Below are 23009 nucleotides of genomic sequence, written 5' to 3' on the forward strand. Positions count from 1 at the left end.
AGTTAAGTGACCACTATGAATATAATGATGTTTGATGACAGGATTGCAAGAGAAGAATGTGCTAAAAGCATAAGGACATCTTTTGCAGCCACATAATTTTATTTACAAAAATATACTTTTCGTTTCAAAGGTTGAGCACTCTGGTAGCTGTAGATATAAGAGGAGTTGTGTTTGAACTTTGATGATCAAACTAGTATAAAATGTACAAAGAAGATCGGAATGAAACGGGCCGGCTCTTTGATGTTGACAGGATTAAAACAAAAAAAAAAAACAACTTTGTTTTGAACACAACCAATTATTGGGCTCGTATAATAAAGCTGGATTGAAATAAAATGGGGTCTAAGAGCATCTGATTTTCCATAACAGATTCCCTAAAATACAGAGAAAATGTCACTTTCCCCTATTTTACAGATTCTCTATTCAACCAACACTGCATCAGATTACCTATCATATTCTCTAATGTATTAAAATAATATTTCTTTCTCTTTCTTTTATTTATTCTATTCATATAAATTACTTCTATTTAAAATAATAAATTAATTACATTTAAAACAATAGATTAAGTATATTTAAAACAATAGATTAATTAAAATAATAAATTAATGTTATTAAAAATTGGAGAAATTTAACTATTTTTTTTTTGCTTGATTTCATAATCTGGGAAGAATAGATGTTGCCAGAGAGAGATGATGAGAGAAAAAAAAAATTGAGGAGAGAGAAAGAGGGGAGAGAGAGAGATGAGAGTGAGGAGAGAGAAAGAAATGAGTGAGGAGAGAGGAAGTGATTGAGGGGAGAGAGAGGAAAGAGAAAGAGAGGAGTGAGGAGAGAGAAAAAATGAGTGAGGAGAGAGAAAGAGATGAAAGAGGAGAGAGAAAGAGGAGAGAGAGAGAGAGAGAGAAAAAGTGAGGAGAGAGAGAGGGATTGAGGGAAGAGTGAGGAGTGAGGAGAGAGGAGAGGGAAAAAATGAGGACAGAGGAGAGAGTAAAGTAGTAAAAAATATTATTTTATGTTTAGGGAAGTGAATAGTGATTCTCTAGATGTAAGGAATCATTGTTCATGTTCTGCAAAATAGGGAATCTTTAGGTAATCTGATGCAGAGCTCTATTTTGATAAATTCTCTATAATTTTTCCCTATTTTATAGACAAATCCATATTTAAGTAATCTGATGTGAATGCTCTAAGTAATTAAAATAATAAACCCAACAAACAAGGCAATGACCACTTGACTATTATTCGTGGACAAGCCATTGACGTCGGTATAGAGCGAGTATAATAATATAGAGCGGGTAACGATATTGTTAGCTTGGAAGTGTTGGAAAATGGTGATCAACCATAGTTTGACTTAAATTTAATGACTAATTAATGAGAGGCATTGAATAATAATTAATGGGTTTTAATCTTCAATATGAAGAGAAGAGGTTGAAGTTTAATTTGGTCCAAAACCACTTTTCAGTTGAATGGAAAATGACTCCAAAATAGTCATGTTAATCATGAAGAACAAAAGATAATAAGTGTGTGTATGAGAATCCCACATAGGAGAAATATAATGTGGTTGTTGTGTTTATAAGCCTAATGTTTGTATGAAGGCATTGGGCCCAAGAACACCCAAGCTTTTGTAGGAGGGAGAGTCCCTTCACTATGGGTTTGGATTGAAAACACACGCGCGCACTCTAGGTGAGGCAAGTGGGTGGACCGGGCCAGTGCGTGGACTTGGGCTTTCAAAGGCCCAATAGTCTCCTAATTTTTTGCACAAAGTTTATTTTTGAATGTGGACAGAATACATATTAAAGTCATGCCCAAAATATACAACCCATTACCTGGTCAAGCAGATGTTGGCATCAACTGCTAAGAGTCTGGCCCGCAATATCTGCGGCCCACTCAGGTTATTGGTCAAAGTCGGGCTTGAAAATCAGTGATAATGCATTGATTTTTCTGGGCTGGTGGTTGTTGGGCTCTCCTATATAAGGAAAGCTTAGCAGCAAGTCTCAAACACACAAGAAAAAATTCTTCTTCCTCTCTTTCTCCTGTTGTCTATCTTCTCTCTGACAGTGCTATTCTTGTTGGTTCCATTGAGTCCACTGGTTATTCTTGTTGGTTCCATTGAGTCCACTGGTATTGCTATGCTACTTACTTATCTTTCTCTTGCTGTCTGTCTTCTCTCTAAGAGTGTTATTCTTGTTGGTTCAGTTGAGTCCATTGGTATTGTTGTGCTACCTACTCGTGGTGTGGAGCATTGTATCTTGGGAAGAGATTGTCCGGAAAGAAGAAGCATCAATTGGCTGGGGCAAATTCTCTTTAAGGAGATTCGCTAAGGCTTACCTCGCTCTCTCTGTCCAACTGCTTCAATAATTCGGTTTTGGTATTTTTTAATTCGAGCATTAGTACTCATATTTGATACTGTATTGATTAATGAAATTAATCTATGCTTGTTATCTAATGATACTGTGTCACATGTTTTCTCTTATCTTATGATACTGTATGCATACAATTAATCCAATAGGAAGGACATTGTTATATAGTTGACGTTGATTATATATTGAAGATTATATCTATCATAGTCTTCATTCATTTTTTCGCAGTGAGAATCACCGCCGACAATCTAGAATTAAAGATGTGATTGAAGCACTAGATGAAATAAACATCTCAAGAAGACAGATGAACTCGCACAGAGGCAACACACTCAGGAGCTAAAGCAGATAACTTAAACTTTTGATTGTGACAGAAATTCGAGGATTGCCACCGTGCTTCAAAAGCAGTGGAATATTATTATGAAGGCTAGAAGTAAAAAAGATTTTGTTATTAATGTTGTGTTGTCTTTGGGAAGCCGTGGAATTAGATTTTCATTTAATCCTGGAGGAATTTATGTTCTGCCATATGAATATATCAAACTCCAGCAAGAGCCTACTATCATCAAGTCCACCAAACGGCTTCTCTCTGGTTGCCCAAAAACTCCTACAATGCAGAAGGCCTACAACAACTGCTGGAAGACTAGAGACTTACCCAATCTTTCACAATGCCACGCTTGTGGATTCCGAGTTGACCTCTGCATCGATACGAATCAAAGTCCAGTTCTATATAGCGAGTGGCGTATTGCCCTTTTTCACAAGAAATGTCTATTGTGTGTTGAGTCATCCAAAGTATGTTCTTATTCTTTTAAGAAGCTGTCGATATTTGTTTTTGTTGTTCCTGGTGTAGAAGAAGTATTCATGGGTATTGTGCCAAATCAATGGAGGATGTGGTAAAGGATGCAACTTCTGTCGTGGAGAAGGTTAAAGTTGCAGTGAGGGTAAGAGGGGTGGCTCTGAGGAAAGCAGTTGTGGTGAGGAAGGAGGTTGAATTGGCAAGCAATGCTCTATATTTAATTTCTAAGAGGAATGAGAAGGGCAATGTGAAGGAGTGTGATTGTGATGATAAGATTGATGATTCAAAATTGACATTTCGGTTCTATAGGGCTATGAATAGCTTGCCAAGAATTTATAGGAATTTTTGTGAGGTGAACTCTGGTTGCATGGACATTTATGGGGATGGAGTTTCTCATGTACATCACAAATTTCTTATGATTGGGAATTTTCATTCTTTTCGTCATAGGGATTATTCAAAATCACATGGATTAATTTTTGTCAAGGTTGGCAAATATTGTGACAAATCTAATAATGAGGATGTTAAAGTTCAAGTTTTAATGATTTGCTTATTACACATGGGGTAAGTTAGTTTTTTTTGTTATTAAAAAATGTACTTATTTCTTATTACTTGTGTTTTGTTTCCAGGCCAGGGCTAATAGAAATTGCTACAAATATTGTAGCAAATTCGGCCACTCTTAAAGAACTTGCTCCGACCTTGCTAATTAGATTTGAAGGCGGGTGGTTGTAATTTGGGTTTCAAGATGATATTAAATGGAGATTTCAAGATAATGTTTTCGTGGGCGAAAAATGATTCAATGGTAATTTTTGTTTATGATGGATATCCAACTGAGCAAAATTGTGATATGTAGTTCTATAATAACTGTTGGGCTATTTGTTCTACTATTTTTGATAGTTCCAAACTCTCTTTAATGTAATTTTTGTTTGTTCTTTGGTATGCGACAAAGATTTACTTTGTTCTTTTTTATCTTGTCTGTCTTATCATTATTCGCATCGCTCTTATCCATCATAACATAAAAAGCTCAGTACAATGACAACAGACGAAATCTTTTGAGAAGCATCCTGAGCAGAAGATAAAGTTTGATGATGAGATCTGAAACAACTGACTACTGGGGTTATTGAGTCATGGACAAGCAATTGAAGTCAAATATAGAGCGGGTATAATAATATAGATACTGGGGTTATTGAGTCATGGACAAGCAATTGAAGTCAAATAAAGAGCGGGTATAATAATATAGAGCGGTGCCGAGTAAACCATACCAGATTCTTCTTATTACTTATATTTTTTATTTTTCCAAACTTGGGCATAGGAATTGCTACATTTATTGTAGCCAATTCGATGACTCCTCGAGAACTTGTCCTATCATGCTAATTAAATTGGGATTTTGTTTGAAGGTTGGTGGGATGAGAATGTTGAATTTTCGATATCAATTTCTATTCCTATTTTTTTAAGGTTTGAAGTGTGTGTTAGGGTTTGAATTGTTTAGGTCAAATGTAGAGATGAGTAATTTGAATGTAGATAATGCAATAGGATTTTGTTACTGAAATGAATTTTGGAAAACATGTTATTGATATTTCTTGTAAAATAAAATAAAACTGGAGAGTATTCTTCATACTAGGATCCGATGAAGATAAATAGCAAAAACTAACTGTAGTACCACTTGAATTTGTATCTTTTACTTGATAAATTTAACAACTGTCTCCCGAGGTGGTTGTTAGAGAGGCTCGGTTAGAGGATTGTTGGGAAGTGGTTAAAACTCGATGTAGCTCCTTCTTCACTAATTATTATTGCAAATGGTATTTGGGTTTGCCGTACCAAATGGTTGCAAAAGAACTTGTTTTGTTGCTGTAATTGGTATTCAGTAGATTTGAAACCTTCTTTTGCAGAAGTGAGAAATTAAAAATCGGAGCTTTGGATCTTGAACTTCCATCCGAATAGAGGACATGTAAATGTAATGTAGCTCGTATATCAGCACTTATCATAGTTCACCTCTTGTTTTTACTATGTATAAATATGATGATGATGATGTTTCAGGCAAGTCACCCTAGGTAAAGCGTGATGGACCTAGCCTATTTTAGTACTTTCCATGTTAATTTCTGATCGTTCTATTTTCATCATCACTTTTAAGCCATTATCTTGACACCAAGGGCGGATACAAGGGGGATTGCACTAGGCTGTAGTTCCCCCAATTTTTGATAAAAAAATATTTATACATTTATACATAAATAAATAAATAATATATTTATATACGGTTACATATAAGTCCATACCTAGATATATAGACTTAGTCACATAAATAAAAAAACACACTTTATATATAGGCTCATACCTAAATATCTAAGGCTCTAAGCGGCTAAGAACTAACTGTACCGCCTAAAGCTCTAATTGACTAAGTTGTCGTCTAAGTCTTCACTATCTTCTTGTGCGAGCACAACCTCTGCTTGGTTGATTGACGAACCGCTTCTTCTCCTACTCTTCTTTACTGGTGCAACTATGCAAGTGTGTAGTCGTGTCCATATTGCTTCGTAAGTTTGTTTCAAGACTCTTAACTCTCGGTAAGCCTAAATGCCTAATAAGCTAATCTCAGTAACATGTGCTATCAATTAAATAGGCGCAATGTTGTAAATAGCCTTAAAAAAATTCCCGTAGTCCCCCCATATCAAATTCTAGCTCCACCCCTGCTTGAAAAATTCGTTTAGATACTCTTCTGTTAAACATGTTCTATTCATTTTTGATTGCTGTCCTAAAACTATTCTATATGGCTAGTAGCTTGGGTTTTTGATGGGTTTCATTGCTATGTGGCAATTAGCTTTGATTTTTGATGGATTTCATTGTTTCATGCGTAATTATTTTTCTGTACATTGGTATTGCTATTTTTAAGCCAAAATGCAGGCCATTGAACAAGGCGGGCGAGATGCTCAAGAATTCCAGATTCTAGTTTTATAGAATTCAGGAATATGCTGGCTATATATGTTGCTCGTGGGGGTTCTTGTTCTTGAAATTTCATGCTGAAAGGTAGCAATTTGAGTGGAGATTAGAGTGGAGCTTGAATTTTGATAAAGATTAGGGTTCTTGAGTTCAATTTGGGATTTGGGGATTCACATGACTAGTTTTAGGATTAGGAAGTAACAGTCTCAAACTTAAGTATATTATAATATATCGTTCAAATTATGAATAGTTTGTCACGTTGAATTTTTTCAATGTGTTGTATCAGATTTTTCGACCTCAATCTCACTTGAATGATGAAATAGTACTTTTTATAGTTGAGACACGGAAATGGAAAAAAAAAATTAAAGATGAAAATGAAACTACGCTCATAATTGAAGAACGAAAAGTATATTTTTGCCTAATCTTATTAGAATCCCTCATTCTTTCCTTCATTGTTTCTCATATTTTCACAATGAAAAGCCCAAATCCTTATATGGGCTCGTGAGCTTGTGGCCACAAGTCTAACATAAGATCTTCATATATGTTTGGGCTTCACAACTAATTGAGCCTACTTTAATTTTTAGAAAATGACAAATTAATGACCCTTTCAAAACTATTGGACATCTAGTCCACTCCAAAAAACTTTATCCCTTGTAAGGTCATTTTTATTTTTTATAATTATTTAAATCATTTAAATTTTATCTAATTCCTTTTTTATCCTTTTTTCAACGAGGTTTAAATCTAATATGGTTTCTCTCACTTGTTACTTTCTCTCTATGCTACATCTCACTACATCTTCTCTCTCTACTACATCTCTCTCATCACTGCGTCTTTCTCTCTCATGTTGCGTCTCTCTCTCTCTCACTCTCTCACACTCTTATTACTACATATATCTCTCTCTTACCTATTTTTTTGGTGGTCATTTTGGTCTAAATATGATTGGGCATTGTGTGTCTCTGTGAGGGGAGTCCAACGGTGGTTGTGGTGGTGTGGCAAACCGCAGTTGGAATCGGCTTGATTTGAATTTTTTTCAAAACAGTAACATAACCTGACCAATGTTACCATTTTAAAACAGTAACATTAACCGACCAATGTTACTGTTTTAAAAACAGACATATCCGGTGGCCGTTTTGGACCACATATGACTGGGCATTCTGTGCTTCAATAAGGGGAGTCCAACGGTGATGGTGCTATGGCGAACCTTCATCAGAATCGGGCAGATCTGAAGTTTTTTCCAAATAGTAACATTGACTGACCAATTCAAAACAGTAACATCTGAAGTTTTTTTCAAATAGTAACATTGACCGATAGATGTTACTATTTTAAATAGCCATATCCGGTGACCGTTTTAGGCCATATCTGGCTGGACATTGTGCGTCTTAGTGAGGGGAGTCCAACGATATCGGTGGTGTAGCGAATCGTCGTCGAAATCGATCGGATCTGAGGCTTTTATCTTGCGATGGTCGCGGCTTTCCGATCGTTTTCTGGTCAAATGGACGGCTGTTGGTGGTGGTGGAAGGTCGAAGTATGTTCGTGGTGATGTGAGCTTCAGTTCAGGTTGGATACCAACAGACAACAGTAAGGAGAGAGAAGAGAGAAAGAGAATAGAAGTGTAGTTATTGTGGGAGGAAGAAGACGAGTAAAAAAGTAATTAGCATGCTAGTGATACCTTAGAGGGATAAAGTTTTTTGAATTGGACTTAAATGACAAAAAGTTTCACAAGTGATACCGGTTTGGAATTTTCCCTTTAGTTTTCAAGCTTCGATTCTAGCTGACAATTTGGAATTTGAATCGAGCCCAATTAAGCTCGAATAGTTCAATTTAATCTCAGTTCCCTCTGATCTTACATAATCTTAACGCTGAGTAAAAAAAGGTTAAGGGTTGGGTTGGAAAGAAAATTGAGTTTGTTATAGTCCATCCAAATGTGCATTCTGGAGAGTTGTTTCATGTTTTTGAGTGGAGCCAATCCATGAGCTTAACAAGAAACTGGAATTTTGGTCAATTACTCTAAAATCATGTTAAATCTTTTTTTTTTTTTTTTGCAAATGACATTATGATTTGGGAATTAGGATCCATTTGGATGATAGTCTAATTGGTGAATCTCTGAAGCCAACTCTATGGATTCAGGAAATCACGAGTTCGACACCCATTGAGAGTAATATCCTTGTGGTCTGAATTTAAACTCATATCAGCTATCCAAAGGATAAGTTTGTCTGTTGTCGTTCTCGGTTATATTTTTTTTTTTAAGATTCACGCTATGTTTGGTATGCAAATTCCATCTGAAACGGGACCGTGAATTCTGGTTGTAAAGGGTAACAAAGTCTTTTAACCATTATTCTCACTCGTACTCCCATATGAATTCCTTAATCAACCAAACATAAGAATTTGTTCCTGTTCCCACACTGATTCCCATTCTTTGTCCCATTCTCATTCCCACGAGTAACCAAACATAGCGTTAGGGTTTAGGTAACCATTTGGATGATAACCTATTAGTGAATCTCTATGAGTTAGATTCCCACTAGGAGCAATACCCTTATGGTTCACGTATTGGGCTTTGGTCCAACTTATCATGTCGTCAATTTCTATGCAAGTGGACTTTGACGGTTTGAATTTAGACCCATATCGGATGTCTAAAGGGTAAGCTCGTATGATGTCGTTCTCGGTTACCAAAAAAGTTTAGGGTTTACCATTTATGATTTTTTTTAAAAAAATATACTATATATTCAAATATTATAAACAACCAAAATACTCAATAACACATTTTAAAACAATGATTTAACATAGTTTTTGGAGTAAATTTTAATTGTAAAAGAATTGTAGTACCACCATCCCATTTTTGGGCTGAAAAGTAATTAATTTTAAAAAAATAAATGTCCACCTCCTGAAATCGCGGGAAACTAAAAGATCTTGAGCAACAAGAAACATATGACCACCACTATTTTGTTGGTCCTACTCTTCACCATATATGTAAAAGAGGTGGATCTATGACCACGTCAACAGCTGCCCCATGGAAATATCAGCGTTCATCGGGACCGTTGGATCAAATCCGTGTGTGACGTCACGTGATATGAAAATACTATTATTATTATTACTATAAGCTTTTGAAAAAGGAAACCAATTGACCATAGCTTTTAGCTTAACCTTCAAGGAAAGTTCAAAGACACAATAATTTCTTACATTAAGAATTTAATATAATTAATTAATTAACGTCTCTATTCTTTTACATCATTGTGTAACCACGTCTCAAAAAAAAAACCCCCCCTAAATTAGACTTTTTGACATAAATTTTATTGACATTTCTAGTCTAAGTTTGAATGACCCTATTATAAATTTATATAAAAATAACATTTTTGATTGCTCTTGAATCCTCCTAAAACTTTTTTTTTTTATTTATAAACTTCTAGATAGAAGGGTGCACTCCATAGGATTTGCATTATCGGTGTACAAATGTTGTTTCGTTTTCTTAGTCTGAGAAATTAATTGTTGGAGTTGCAACGGATCGACAAGTGATTCTAAATTCAGAAATTTCTATTATAATCGAACACGAGAGAATGATCATTTATATTGTTGCTGAAATTTTTTTTTAATATGATTTAAATTAGATTTTCACAAAATAATCATCATAATATTTATGTAATTTGGTTGTTTGAATATTTTTTTTAAAAAAAATCTTATTTTGGCAATTGATGGTCATATGACTCATATCTCACTCATCACAGCTTAACTAGTATTTTCCATGAGCCTCCCTCACGTGTCACGTGCGTATGTATTTTACAAAAATGATAAAGATCGCAATAATTTAGTATTCAATTATTATTGTGTGTTTTATGATTTTATCTTCGTATTTCGTATTTGTGTATAGAAAAATTAAAATATTTCATTTTTCTAGGTCTCAGAATGTCACACGTGCACAAGAATAGAACACGTGTCAAGTAAAATTAAAAAAAAAAATTATATAGGTCAGTAGCTTCCCCAACTGGTTTGGAAAACACACGGGTTGACGCGCAGAGAGAAAAAAAGGGAGCCGCCGCCCCTTCTTTGTTTCTCTCTTTGCTTCCTTTCTATGAACAAACCTCCCAACACCGTACACACGCCATTTATCAGGTACCTCTCTTCATCTGTAGATTTCTCTGTTTTTCCATGTCACTTTTTACTTTGGTTTAGCTGTCTTTGCTTCGAATCATGGTCTGTTGCTTCTTTGACTTGTGGGTTTTTCTTTTGTTTCCTTTTTATCTTCGAATCGATGAATGGAATCTGGGGTATTGAAAATTTTGATGCTTTTTTACTGATCTTTTAATCCCATTTTAGTGATTGAATATGCAAGATGCGTTTCAGTGTTCAATTCATGTTATTTTTGTGGGTAAAAGAAATACTTATTGACTCAGCTTGCTAACCCATGTTAAGAAATGGACTTTGGTCATATAATGAACTGCTTTCTTGGGTTTATGCAAAATCATCTCTTTGTTGTTGTGATCTTTTAAGTTCCTTGATGTACTGTTATTTGTCAGGAGATGCAGCCGGTGGATTGGTCTTTTGGTTTTGTTCTTTCATTTATCTGTTTTTGTGACAGCGTCCATGTTATTTGATAGTTTCTTTTTTTGGATTGATGTGATAGATTTGAAAAACTGAGTGGCGGTTGAAGGAGAAGCAAAATAAGGGCAATTCATGGTTTGAAGTCGTCTGATCCATATGCATGTAGTCTCTACAGCTGTAAATAGCATCTGGAGTAGCATCTTTTTTCGCTATTTCTATCTGGACTAGCATCCTTCTCCCCTATTTCTTTCTTCTGATTTGGAGTTCATAAATGAAATAGGATTTGGAGTGTTCAAAAATGAAAATAGAGAAGCATCTGCCATGGTAGTCACCTAAATAGCAACAAGAAAGACTACTGAAGTTGGAAACTATTTCCTCTGAATGAAAATAGTGAGAATGAAAAAAGTTTTTTTTTTCAATCAATGACATCATGTCGTCGTCGTTTAAGCTTTTCACCAAACAATCTGGGGATAGTTATACTGTCCATGAGAGAATTCACCATGTGTATTCTCCTATACCATTGACTTTTGGAATCTTGTTATGGGTTTTCTCATAGTTTCTGCAATTGCCACCTTTCTAGGTCTCAAAACATTTGGTTTAAATCATGCATCTGAGAAATAAATTTTGCTACTTTGCGTCTCATTCCCCATCAAATTCTTTGTTAACATTTTGTATTTTTATTTGCTGTTTGTAGGTGATCTAGAATTTTTTAAATTTAACGTTATTTTTTTTTGTATTGTGATTGTATTCTTGACCTTACTTTTGCTATAGCCTGAACTAAATCACTCCAACCCAGTTGTCTTCAGCCAAATATTGCTGGATCTCGCAAGTGTAAACTTACGATGCACAAGCTGAGACTCGGGTTGGCTTTGAGCATGGTAAGGTGGAAGCTTTTAAGTTGAGGTCTGTTGGACTTCAACAAGACTCAAGTTTCTTGAGGGCCATCTCTGATCAAACTCTTGTGTGAATAATTCTCTGGTGATTCCTAATGATAATATAGTTGGAAGGTATCTTTATTATTTTATCTATATACTTTATAATGTGAGAATTCACTATTAGTTATTTGGATATTCTGAATCAAAAAAAAAATCTTTGCAATAATTCATCTATGGCAATTTATTTTTTTAAGAAAAGGTATTGCTTTGTAGACATAATAATAGCCAAGCTTGGAATGTATTTTGGTAGACTTGCAAAAAGGAGTGCTGGTGATGTTTCAAAGTTACATCTTCAGAAATAACCAAGTTTAATTACTGCCAAGGAAGGTCGCCAACCCCATTTTGCACTGTGAATGTTAGGGTTTAATCGGTACTTCATTCTTAAAATAATTCCTTCTTTTTTCAGTAACAATGTGTTCTAAAATGTTCTTACATTGATATATGCAGGAACAACTTTTCCATATTTCTTGGGAACCTTGTTGAAGGTTTATGGTAACTGGTGGATATGTTACGACCAAAGCCGATCAGTAATCTCTCCAGTACTGCTAGACAATTCTTTCTTAGTGGAACACGATGCAACTCAGCGGATGGAAATTCCTGCTCTTGTTCCGAAGATGAAAATTGCATTTCAACAAGGCAACATATAAGGAATGTTTCAGCTGTGCAAAAATCATCCACTTTAGTTCCCAGAACCTCAGTGAGAGCCGGGGCCTTAATTTTGGGAGATGCATTTAAACCATCCAACCCTCACAATGTTCAAGATGCAGACCATTCACATTGTCCAACAAAAGTTGTGTCTGCTGCGCCCACAACACGGAGATTGGATTCTGTTAGTTATGCTAGCAGCTTCAATGCTGTTGAAAAGGATGGAATGCTCTCCTCACCTCCCATTGCCGACCAGGTTGTGAGAGCAGGTGTTGCAGCAGTTAATTTACTGTCTGATTTAGCCAACGGTAAGATTCCTGATGGGAGTCAAATATTACACTTGCCTAAGAAATGCATGGTAGACTCAACTTTTTCGAAAGTAAAGCCCTCGACTGTGAAACCTGTCCAAAGAGAGAAGTTTGAAAAAGTTAATTCAAAATCAACTGTTGATGCACCACCAGGTTCACATACGACAAGTAATTATATTGCTCCGAAAGATAAGGGAAACAAGGCGGGATTTGTAAGAGATTTCAAGCGAGTTTCAACTTCGAGTACAACGGAAACTCATGGTGTGCCTTCCAAAACTTGTGATAAGAGGAAGACTATACCACATAGACCGAAGGCTTGTGCAAGTCAGTTCAGTCCTAATTTTTCCAGGATACAAACTTCAGATGCAGTGATTCAGGATTGCACCACAGAAGGATTCAAAAAATATCCAAGGGATATGAAACATCCATTAGCACCTTTTGCTCGGCAGTTTGTGAGCAGTGGGCAAGCTGTGGAAAGCGTTTGTCGCATATTGCAACAGCTGAGATGGGGTCCTGCAACAGAGGAGGCTCTTGGAAAACTCAACTTTTCATTGGATGCATATCAAGCTAACCAAGTCTTAAAGCAGCTTCAAGATCAAACAGTTGCCCTTGCCTTTTTTTATTGGCTGAAGCGACAAGCTGGTTTCAAGCATGATGGACACACTTACACGACTATGGTTGGCATCCTAGGCCGTGCCAGGCAATTCAGTGCTATTAACAAATTGCTTGATCAGATGGTCAGAGATGGATGCCAGCCTAATGTTGTGACATATAATCGTATGATCCACAGTTATGGCCGTGCAAACTACCTGAATGAAGCGGTCAATGTTTTCAACCTTATGCAGAAGGCAGGGTGTGAACCTGACCGTGTCACATACTGTACACTCATTGACATCCATGCAAAAGCTGGATTTCTTGACTTCGCTATGGAGATGTATGAGAGAATGCAAATGGCTGGCCTCTCTCCTGACACGTTTACTTATAGCGTCATAATCAACTGTCTTGGTAAAGCTGGTCATTTAGCTGCTGCCCACAAGCTCTTTTCTGAAATGGTTGCTCAAGGTTGTGTTCCTAATTTAGTCACATACAACATCATGATTGCCCTGCAAGCGAAAGCAAGGAATTACCAGAGTGCATTGAAGCTTTACCGAGATATGCAGAATGCTGGATTTGAACCTGACAAGGTGACTTACAGCATAGTGATGGAGGTGCTTGGACACTGTGGGCATCTCGATGAAGCAGAGGCAGTTTTTACTGAAATGAAGCGCAAGAATTGGATTCCTGATGAGCCTGTTTATGGCCTTCTAGTAGACCTTTGGGGGAAGGCTGGTCATGTTGAAAAAGCCTGGGAATGGTATCAGGCAATGGTTCACGCTGGTTTACGCCCCAATGTTCCCACTTGTAATTCTTTGCTCAGTGCTTTTCTTCGGGTACATCGTCTGGTAGATGCATACAACTTACTGCAGAGCATGCTGGGTCTGGGTCTATACCCTTCTTTGCAGACTTACACTTTACTCCTTAGTTGTTGTACAGAAGCACAGTCACCGTATGAAATGGGGTTTTGTTGCAAACTAATGGGAGTTACAGGCCACCCTGCACATATGTTCCTACTGTCCATGCCACAGGCAGGGCCTGATGGTCAAAATTTGCGTGATCATGTCGGCAGGTTCTTGGATCTAATGCACAGTGAGGATAGAGAAAGCAAGAGGGGCCTTGTTGACTCAGTGGTTGATTTCCTTCACAAGTCGGGGCTTAAGGAAGAAGCAGGCTCAGTATGGGAGGTGGCTGCACTGAAGAATGTATATCCAGATGCTGTGAAAGAGAAAAGTTCATGTTATTGGCTTATTAACCTTCATGTTATGTCAGATGGTACTGCTGTGACAGCGCTGTCCCGGACACTTGCCTGGTTTCGCCGCCAGATGATGACCTCAGGAGTTAGCCCTAGTCGGATTGATATAGTGACTGGGTGGGGTCGGCGGAGCAGGGTAACTGGATCATCTTTAGTCAGGCAGGCAGTGCAGGAACTGCTTAATATCTTTAGCTTTCCATTTTTCACCGAGAATGGAAATTCTGGGTGCTTTGTGGGGTGTGGGGAGCCTCTTAATAGATGGTTGCTCCAGTCTTACGTGGAGAGGATGCACCTGCTGTAGTAATTTGTATTTTTGCTCGTAAGTGTTGCGTTGAACACAGTTTTGTTGCGGTGAGTAGAAGAGGTTTTGCATTGCCTCTATGATAAGTTTTTTAACTTATTCGCTGCTATTATTAATTTAAGCAACACTGATTCGTTGCGGTGAGTAGAAGAGGTTTTGCATTGCCTCTATGATAAGTTTTTTTAACTTATTCGCTGCTATTATTAATTTAAGCAACATTGATTCAGGCTTTGGAACATTTTGAATCTTTGATGTTCTAAATATTATGATACAGATTTTGCATGGGAACTAATTCTTGTCAGTATATCTACCAGGTATATTTCATGATGAGTCGTTCTCGTATGGGCTAAAGCATCCATGGTTATTGGAAACATTGTAGTCTGATTGTTATTCTTGTTCTTTTGAGTTCTTTTATGCACAAAGCAGGGGAGGAAATTTTTCTTAATCTCGCCTGGCTTTCGCTTCTTTGAACGTAGTCCCTGGTGAGATTGATTGATCATTTATTTTATTCCGTTCGACTATGTTCATTCGTAGGTGATGAAGCATTTGTATGAAGAGATAAAACACGATTTTCGGTCGTGTACAGAGCAGGCTATTCACCATTTTTTTAGTTTTTAGAACAGAGTACATCATTTTGGCATCTAATTATGCAGTTGTGTTCAATTATCTGTTTCTCTCCAGTTCTCTGTTTCTGCAAGCATTGTGCCATAAGGAGACGATTTCTAATGAGGTCAGATATGAATGCAAGATCACTAATCTCACCTGACATGTTTCATGGTTGAGAAAAGCAAATATGACATTTTTGGTTTTATGCTTTTCGTGTTGTTGGACTACAAGGCTTGAATTTCTGTGTATACAACACCAAAGCCATGGTACTTCCAATATTGTTGTGTTCATGTGAAACTTGCTTACCGCTTAATCTTCCATGGATTGGATCTAGCTATGTGGAAGCTTGATGGGTTTCGCAATTGGTTCGTTACTAAAATTCAATGGTGTCATTGAAGAAAAATTTAGATAAATGAAGCATATTGTAACATCCAAGTTGTTGCAATTAAATTTAGATAAATGAAGCACAAGTATAAGAGCAACTCCAATGGGAGTTGTTAAATTGGGTTGGTATAATTGAATTATACCACCTTGAATAGTGTCCAAATGGGTTGGTAAATTTTTTTCATTCCAATGGAAGTTGGTATAATTAGGGTGGTAAAGTACTATTCAATCTAAGCCTACTTAATTGAGGCTCATGTTTCACTTTTTCATATTAAATAATAATTTAACATTCCTTATTCGTTTTCAATCAAACTGCGAAAAAATTCATCTTTAAAAAACCACAAAAAGATATAAAAAAAAAAGGAGTAAAATCAAACAATCCAGTTAATGACTTTGTTCCTCTAACATCTTGAATCGAAGTTTATACGATGAATTTCAAGCTAAATCACAATGAGACATGGTCAAATCAACTTTTTTTTTTTTTGAAAGCAAAGAAACTTCATTAACTTAAATCATGAAGAAGAGCATTACAAATGAAATCAGGTGGTATACTACACCAAACATGGACACCAGTCAATGAACTTGCCGCTCTAGCTAGTAAATGAGCCACAGAGTTCGCTGATCTCCGCACGAAACAAATCCTATAGTTGTTTATCTCCTTCAAAAGAGATTTGCAATCATCAATGATAAGGCCAATGTAAGAGCTATCCAAACATGAAGACTTCATAGCCTGCACAATGACCAGCGCATCAGACTCAATAATAACATTGGAAATAGCATTATCTCTTAACCACCGAAGGGCCTCACGAAAGCTTAAAGCTTCAGCCAACCCAGCATCCAAAAACCCTCTCAAAGCGCCACTACCAGCAGCCTGCATTTGACCCAAACCATCACGTAACACCCAGCCGAACCCCAATTTATTTTGAGCCTGGAATAAAGCACCGTCCACATTACACTTCAACCAGCCAACACTTGGTTTTTGCCAGCAACCCACCCCTTCATCCATCAGTGGCAGCTGATCACCATTGGACAGAACTTGGGCAGATTGCCATTGGGAAAGAAAGGAGCTTGCTAAATTCAACACTTGGGAAACTGTTTGTCTCTTATTATTCCATACAATTTCATTTCTGTTTCTCCACAAACCCCACAACAGCATGCATACCAGGTGCACCACGTCTAGGCAAGAATTATGAAACACATCTGAAATCCAATCAACAAAATTAGAGGCCGTATCTCCACTCAAGCCAATAATAGAAGATTGCCAACAACTAGCAGCCATCGGGCATTGAATGAAAACGTGAGTAACCGATTCAGCTGCGCCATTACAAACTGGACATTGAAGATCAATATCTATCCGACGATAATGCAGCAGGTCCTTAGTAGGAATACAATTGTTACAGGCCCTCCAAACCATATTTTTAACCTTCGGAGGAATTTTTAATGCCCAAAGTTTCCTCCAAACATCTAACGAATGATGTTCATTGAGAGCACTAAGGCCCTCAGTCAGTTTCGTATAGGCACTTCGCACTGTATACTCACCTTTCCTATCGGGCCTCCAGTAAATCCTATCTTCATTATCCCTACAACTGAGTGGAAGTTTATTGATCAGGTTTCTGTCCCTATCATTAAACAGACCCCTGAGAATGTCCTGGTCCCATAAACGCTCATCAGTCCTTATCAGGCCTCGCACTACAGCTTCTTCCGATCCCTGAATAACCGGAGACATTACTCGTGGGTTAGAGTCATCAGGCAGCCATGAATCAGTCCAAATTTTAATACGATCACCCTTTCCCACCCTCCACCGAGCTCCACTTCTAACCAAAGGTTGTGAAGCAATAATACTCCGCCATATATAGCTCGGATTATTCCTCAAAGTAGCCTCTAGGAAATTAGAATTGGGATAATACCTTGATTTATACAGTCGCCCTACAAGAGAATCCGGATATAACAACAGTCGCCACCCACTTTTACCAAGCATAGCCAGGTTGAACTCATGCAGCTTGCGAAAACCCAGTCCGCCTTGATCTTTTCTAACACAGAGTCGATCCCACCTCATCCAATTAATTCCTCGCGAGCCACCACTACCACTCCCCCACCAAAAAGAGTTCATCATCCTCTCAAGCTTGGCGCACAGGTCCAGCGGAATGAGGAAAACGCTCAAAGAAAAAGTTGGAAGAGCTTGAGCAACTGTTTTGATTAGAACCTCTTTCCCCGCCCGAGATAAAATTTTATGTTTCCACCCTTGAAACCGTGACCACATCCTCTCCCTAATAAAAGAAAAAACCTGACCTTTGTTACGGCCCACCAAAGATGGCAATCCCAAATAGTGTCCATGGTTATCAGTCCTTTTGACCTTCAACAAATTACAAACTTCACTCATCTGTACAGCAGTAGTATTTAGGCTAAATGATATGGAGGATTTTTGAAAGTTAATAATCTGACCAGATGCCTTCTCATAATAATGGAGACACTCCTTGATATAATGACTTTCTTGAGCATTAGCTTTGAAGAACATAAAGCTGTCATCTGCGAAAAACAGATGGGAGATAACCGGTGCACCCCTCGCCACTCTACACCCATGAACCCAACCTCTAGCTTCATACTTTCGAAGAAGCGCTGAGAGTCCTTCTGCGCAAATGATGAACAAGTATGGAGAAAGAGGACAACCTTGCCTTAACCCTCGTTCAGGCACAATAGGACCCAATTCTTGGCCTTGATGAGCAATTGAGTAGCTGACCGATGTAATACACATCATAACCCATTTAATCCACTGATTAGGAAATCCCATTCGAATCATAATATTTTGAAGAAACCTCCATTCGATCCTATCGTATGCTTTGCTCATGTCCACCTTTAACGCCGCATATCCCTCCTTGCCTTGACGTTTCCTTTTGAGAAAGTGAAGAACCTCGTGAGCTATCATAATATTATCTGTTATCAAACGCCCAGAAACAAATGCGCTTTGATAATCAGAAATAACATTAGGCAAAATCAACTTCAACCTGTTGGCAATCATCTTGGATACAATCTTGTAGAGAACATTACAGAGCGAGATAGGTCGTAGATCCGTAACAAATTCAGGGTACTTCTTTTTTGGTATTAACACAATAGAAGTATTATTAAGACCTTCAGGTAAGGTCGAGGAACGCATCATATTCAAGCAGGCCAAGGTTACATCTTGGCCAACTGTATTCCAAAAACGCTGAAAAAAGGCAGGATTCATACCATCCGGTCCTGGTGATTTATCTTGGTGCATTGAAAACACTGCATCCTTGACATCTGAAGCACTAAAATCAGATGTAAGAAACTCCATCTGGGCACTTGTCAACCTGTTATCAATGCAAGACAACACCTCCTCCCCATCACTTCCTCTAGAAACAAACAGGTCCTGGAAATAGTTCAACAAAATGCTACCCAAACCATCATCCCAACTCCTCCATATCCCCGTACTATCCTTCAACTGAACGATACGGTTACGTTTCCTCCTAGATGATGCAGATGCATGGAAAAAATGGGAGTTGCAATCCCCTCCCTTCAACCAATGTTGCTTAGCCCTCTGTTTCCAAAAATCCTCTTGTTGGGCCAAAATCATATTGTATTCTGTTTTTAGTTTGGCAAAATGATCTAATGACACCGCATCTCGCCTAAGTCTGAGAGCTTTCAACTTTTGACGGCAAGAAAATAACCTATTCTTAAAGCACCGAGCCACATCCCTCCCCCAAGACATCAAAGCCGCACCACACTGCTCTATCTTCGATTGAATAGATAGCCCTGTTCCCCTCCTCCAACTATGGGCCACGATATCTTCGCACCCACTTTCCCGGAGCCACGAATTTTCAAACCTGAACCGCTTGCTTCGTGAAATTTGGAATGGTGTAGAAAAATCCAGTAACACAGGAGAGTGATCCGAAGTAGAAGCTTCCAAGTTTCGAAGCCTGACATAAGAGAAAGCCTCACGCCATGCAGTAGAAGCTAAAGCTCTGTCTAACCTTTCTTCTACCCAATCATGAAATCCCCTCCTTCTTTCCCACGTATACGGGTAACCCTCCATGCCAATGTCACTTAACCCACTATCTGCCACTGCTTTTCGAAACCCCTCAAATAGCCAAGAAGGGTGCACTTGACTCCCTCTCTTTTCAGAAGCCCTTAATAGGTCGTTAAAATCGCCAATGCAACACCAAGGAAGAGAGGATTTTGAACCCAAACTCCGCAAGAGATCCCAAGAGAAGCGTCGTTGACTTCGATTGGGATGACCATAGAATCCCGTGAGCCGCCATGGAACCAGATTTGGTACGTGAACCGAGACATCAATATGGTTCTGTGAAAAACTTATCAATTTGGCCAGATCCTTCTCCTTCCAAAGCAGAGCAATGCCACCCCTATGACCGACACTATTAATTGCAAGCGCACAAATCGCACAAGTAATATAAAGATGAGTAAATTATCGTTTCCACTAGGGATGTGTTGGCAAAAGAAATCAATGTCAAACAAGCTACAATTACTTGTGCGATTTGTGCGCTTGATGAGATGTTCTCAAAGCTTGCGGAAGGTCTTGATATGCTTACAACGCATACCTCCCAATTTATGACAAGGACGGAGCAATACATGAGTAAAACCGATGCCACTCTACAAGCTCAAGCAACTTTGATGCAAAACTATGGAACTTCCATCCTGAATCTTGAGGTACAATTGGGGCAAATAGCTAACAATTTGTCATCTAGAGAAAGAGGTACCTTGCCAAGCCAACCGGAATTGAATCCAAGAGGGAAGGATAAAGAGCAATGCATGGCAATCACTCTCCGGACTGGTAAGGTAGCTCAAAATGCTGCTGATCTTGATGCCGAAAAGGCAAAAATTTTGCAGGAAAAGGGGGAGTGCAGCAGAACCAGGGAAAAAGATGCTGAAAAGTGTTCAAGGGCTATTCCCGATCGATCGGACCCCATCCCGATCGATCGGCCAGCTGCAGTACATGATGAAAAATGCAGAAATGAGAAAGATATGCAGAATCGGTTTGCTGTGGAATTGGATTGGCCCGATAGTTCTCTTCCTGCACCTCCAGTCAAACCTTATGTGCCTCCAATTCCATTTCCTCAAAGATTGAAGAGCACTAAGAAGAATGATGATCAATTCTCTAAATTTTTGGAGGTATTCAAGAAGCTTCAAGTGAACATCCCCTTTGCCGAAGCTTTAGAGCAAATTCCTTGCTATGCCAAATTCATGAAGGAGATCTTATCCAAGAAGAGGAGGTTGAACATTGCACAAGTCACCTTTGAGAAGAAAAGGAAAGAAAAAATGTGAATAAGAATGAAGTTTGAATAAATGCTCTTTGTATTTGCTTTTCGATTCTTATTGTTCTTGGAAGACTTCATGGTCATTGTTTATGTCACTTTGAAGCCAAATATCAAGTGAAATCCATTATGTGCATCATTTCTTGAATTTATAAGCAAAGTGGATGAGATAAGATTCTTGAAGGAATGCTTCTATTGGTTTGAATGCCCTAATGTTTGGTTTGTTAGTGTGGATAGGGTTGCAATTGTGAGTTCATTTTATACTCTTGTTGATGGCATGAATTTTGGCATTGAAGTTGTTTAATGTTTGTGGGTATCATTCTGGTAAACCCTCAGGAGACACAACTCCTCCTACTAGGGGCACCTAGGGGTTTAAAGGCTTGTGGCACATGCTAAGTGTCATCGTGAGCCCTACGAAAGTGGCATAGATTAGTTGCTTATTTGGAGTAGGTCTTTGTTGTTTTATTTTTCATTTGAGCTTAACAGAAAATACTCTTTCCCTCCTTTATTCATTCTCAACTTGCTCGAGGACGAGCAAAGGTTAAGTGTGGGGGTGTTTGATGTGTCAAATATATACATACATTTGTGCATCCTTTACACATAAGTTCATTGCATTTTGAGTTGATTAAGAGTTAATATTGCCTAAGAAAGCTATATTTGCATATTGTAGGAGTCAAGGCAAGAAAGGGAGGAAAAGAGTGCAAAATGAAGATTTGGAGCCCAGTACTGATTTCCGATCGATCGGCCATATTCCCGATCGATCGGACCTGCCAAAACACCTAAAAATATCATCGAGACAGATTGTATTTCCGATCGATCGAACTATTCCCGATCGATCGGAGTACTATTCACAGCACTGCGCAGTTTCGCGAAAAAGACCCGAATTCACGTGTTTCTAAGCCAAAACGACCCCAACTTGTTTTGGAAACGACATAAGAGTTTGGAGAAGTATAAAAGGACATAAGATAGGGTTTTGGAGGAGAGCTTGGAGGCTGGGGAGCTGGATTTCGTGCTACCTCCATTGGAGAGCTTGGAGGCCACCTTGGAGCTTGGAGAAGAAGAGGATCTACAAGGGGGTTTCCTCTCTCCTTTTCTATCCTAGTTTCTATGGTTGATTTCCTTTGTTTAATGATGTATTTTGCTTCCATGAGTGGCTAGATTTCCTACTAGGGTCTTAATGTAACCAAACCTTGAAGATTCAATAAACTTGATTTCCTTATTTCTTGATTTCTCTTTCTCTCTTGATTGTCTATGGGTGTGATTAATGCTTTTGAGTGTTTGGCCATCATTCAATTGATTTGCTGCCTAGATTGAGACCGGAAGGAGATATCTAGGGTTTGCCTCAAGCCATAGATGACATAGGATGCATGAACCATAGGAATATAGGTTTGTGACTTATGCAATCGCTAAATGATTTCCATAGTTCGTAATGGGTTTTTGATATTTTAATCCGATTGTTAGGAATAACAGGGATTTATATTGAAAATACGTTTGATGTATCTAGGAATAGAACATTGAATAGGTTGGGAAATCGATTGTCATTATTGAGAGATGAATTAGGGATTAAGGAATCAAGGGAATTGAATTGGATAGGTGAGGTGAAGTTAAGTACCCTAGTGCTTTCCATCCTTGATTTCATATTTGTGTTTGATTTGTTTTTGTTCTTTTTAATTAGTTTAGTAAAAATCAAAAACCAATCGCTAATCATTTTCTCCAATTTACATAATTGTAGCTTGTTTGACATTGATTTCTTTTGCCAACACATCCCTAGTGGAAACGATAATTTACTCATCTTTAGCTTGAGAGAAGTAGTAATCTCGAGGGAGCAAGAACAATCTCAGACTCTCTGTGTGCCAAGAGAGTCAGTATTTTCAACCCACGAAAATGCACTAAAATATTTCGACCCACAACCTGAAAATCCACGATTACCTCCATATCGAAAATCTGGAAACCCACAACTTGAAAATCCATAATCCAAATCCACAATTCGATCATCACCTACATAGAGAATTCATGATTCGATTTCATAGAACCCAAACCGAAATCGAGATCGAAACTCACCAGAGCACCAAGAGCTTTTGGCGTTGGCAG

At 38.1% G+C, this 23009-nt stretch overlaps 1 protein-coding gene across 11 annotated transcripts; it reads left to right on the forward strand.

Annotated features, from left to right (window-relative positions):
* The first annotated feature begins 10052 nt into the window (after positions 1-10052).
* On the forward strand, positions 10053-14979 carry LOC119980652 (pentatricopeptide repeat-containing protein At1g18900-like). 11 transcript variants are annotated; one of them, XM_038823441.1, is made up of 4 exons: positions 10053-10173; positions 10685-11609; positions 11788-11907; positions 11985-14979. In XM_038823441.1, exon 4 carries the CDS (start codon positions 12043-12045, stop codon positions 14638-14640), a length of 2598 nt encoding a protein of 865 aa, XP_038679369.1. In that variant the 5' UTR covers positions 10053-10173; positions 10685-11609; positions 11788-11907; positions 11985-12042; the 3' UTR covers positions 14641-14979. The 11 variants fall into 11 exon arrangements, with proteins under 11 accessions (XP_038679369.1, XP_038679370.1, XP_038679374.1 ...); XM_038823442.1 differs by having other exon boundaries at positions 11788-11892; XM_038823446.1 differs by lacking the exon at positions 11788-11907 and having other exon boundaries at positions 10685-10779; positions 11409-11609.
* Positions 14980-23009: the final 8030 nt, after the last annotated feature.

The sequence above is a fragment of the Tripterygium wilfordii genome, chromosome 16 (assembly GCF_013401445.1).
Source record: "Tripterygium wilfordii isolate XIE 37 chromosome 16, ASM1340144v1, whole genome shotgun sequence".
Classification (NCBI taxonomy): Eukaryota; Viridiplantae; Streptophyta; class Magnoliopsida; order Celastrales; family Celastraceae; genus Tripterygium; species Tripterygium wilfordii.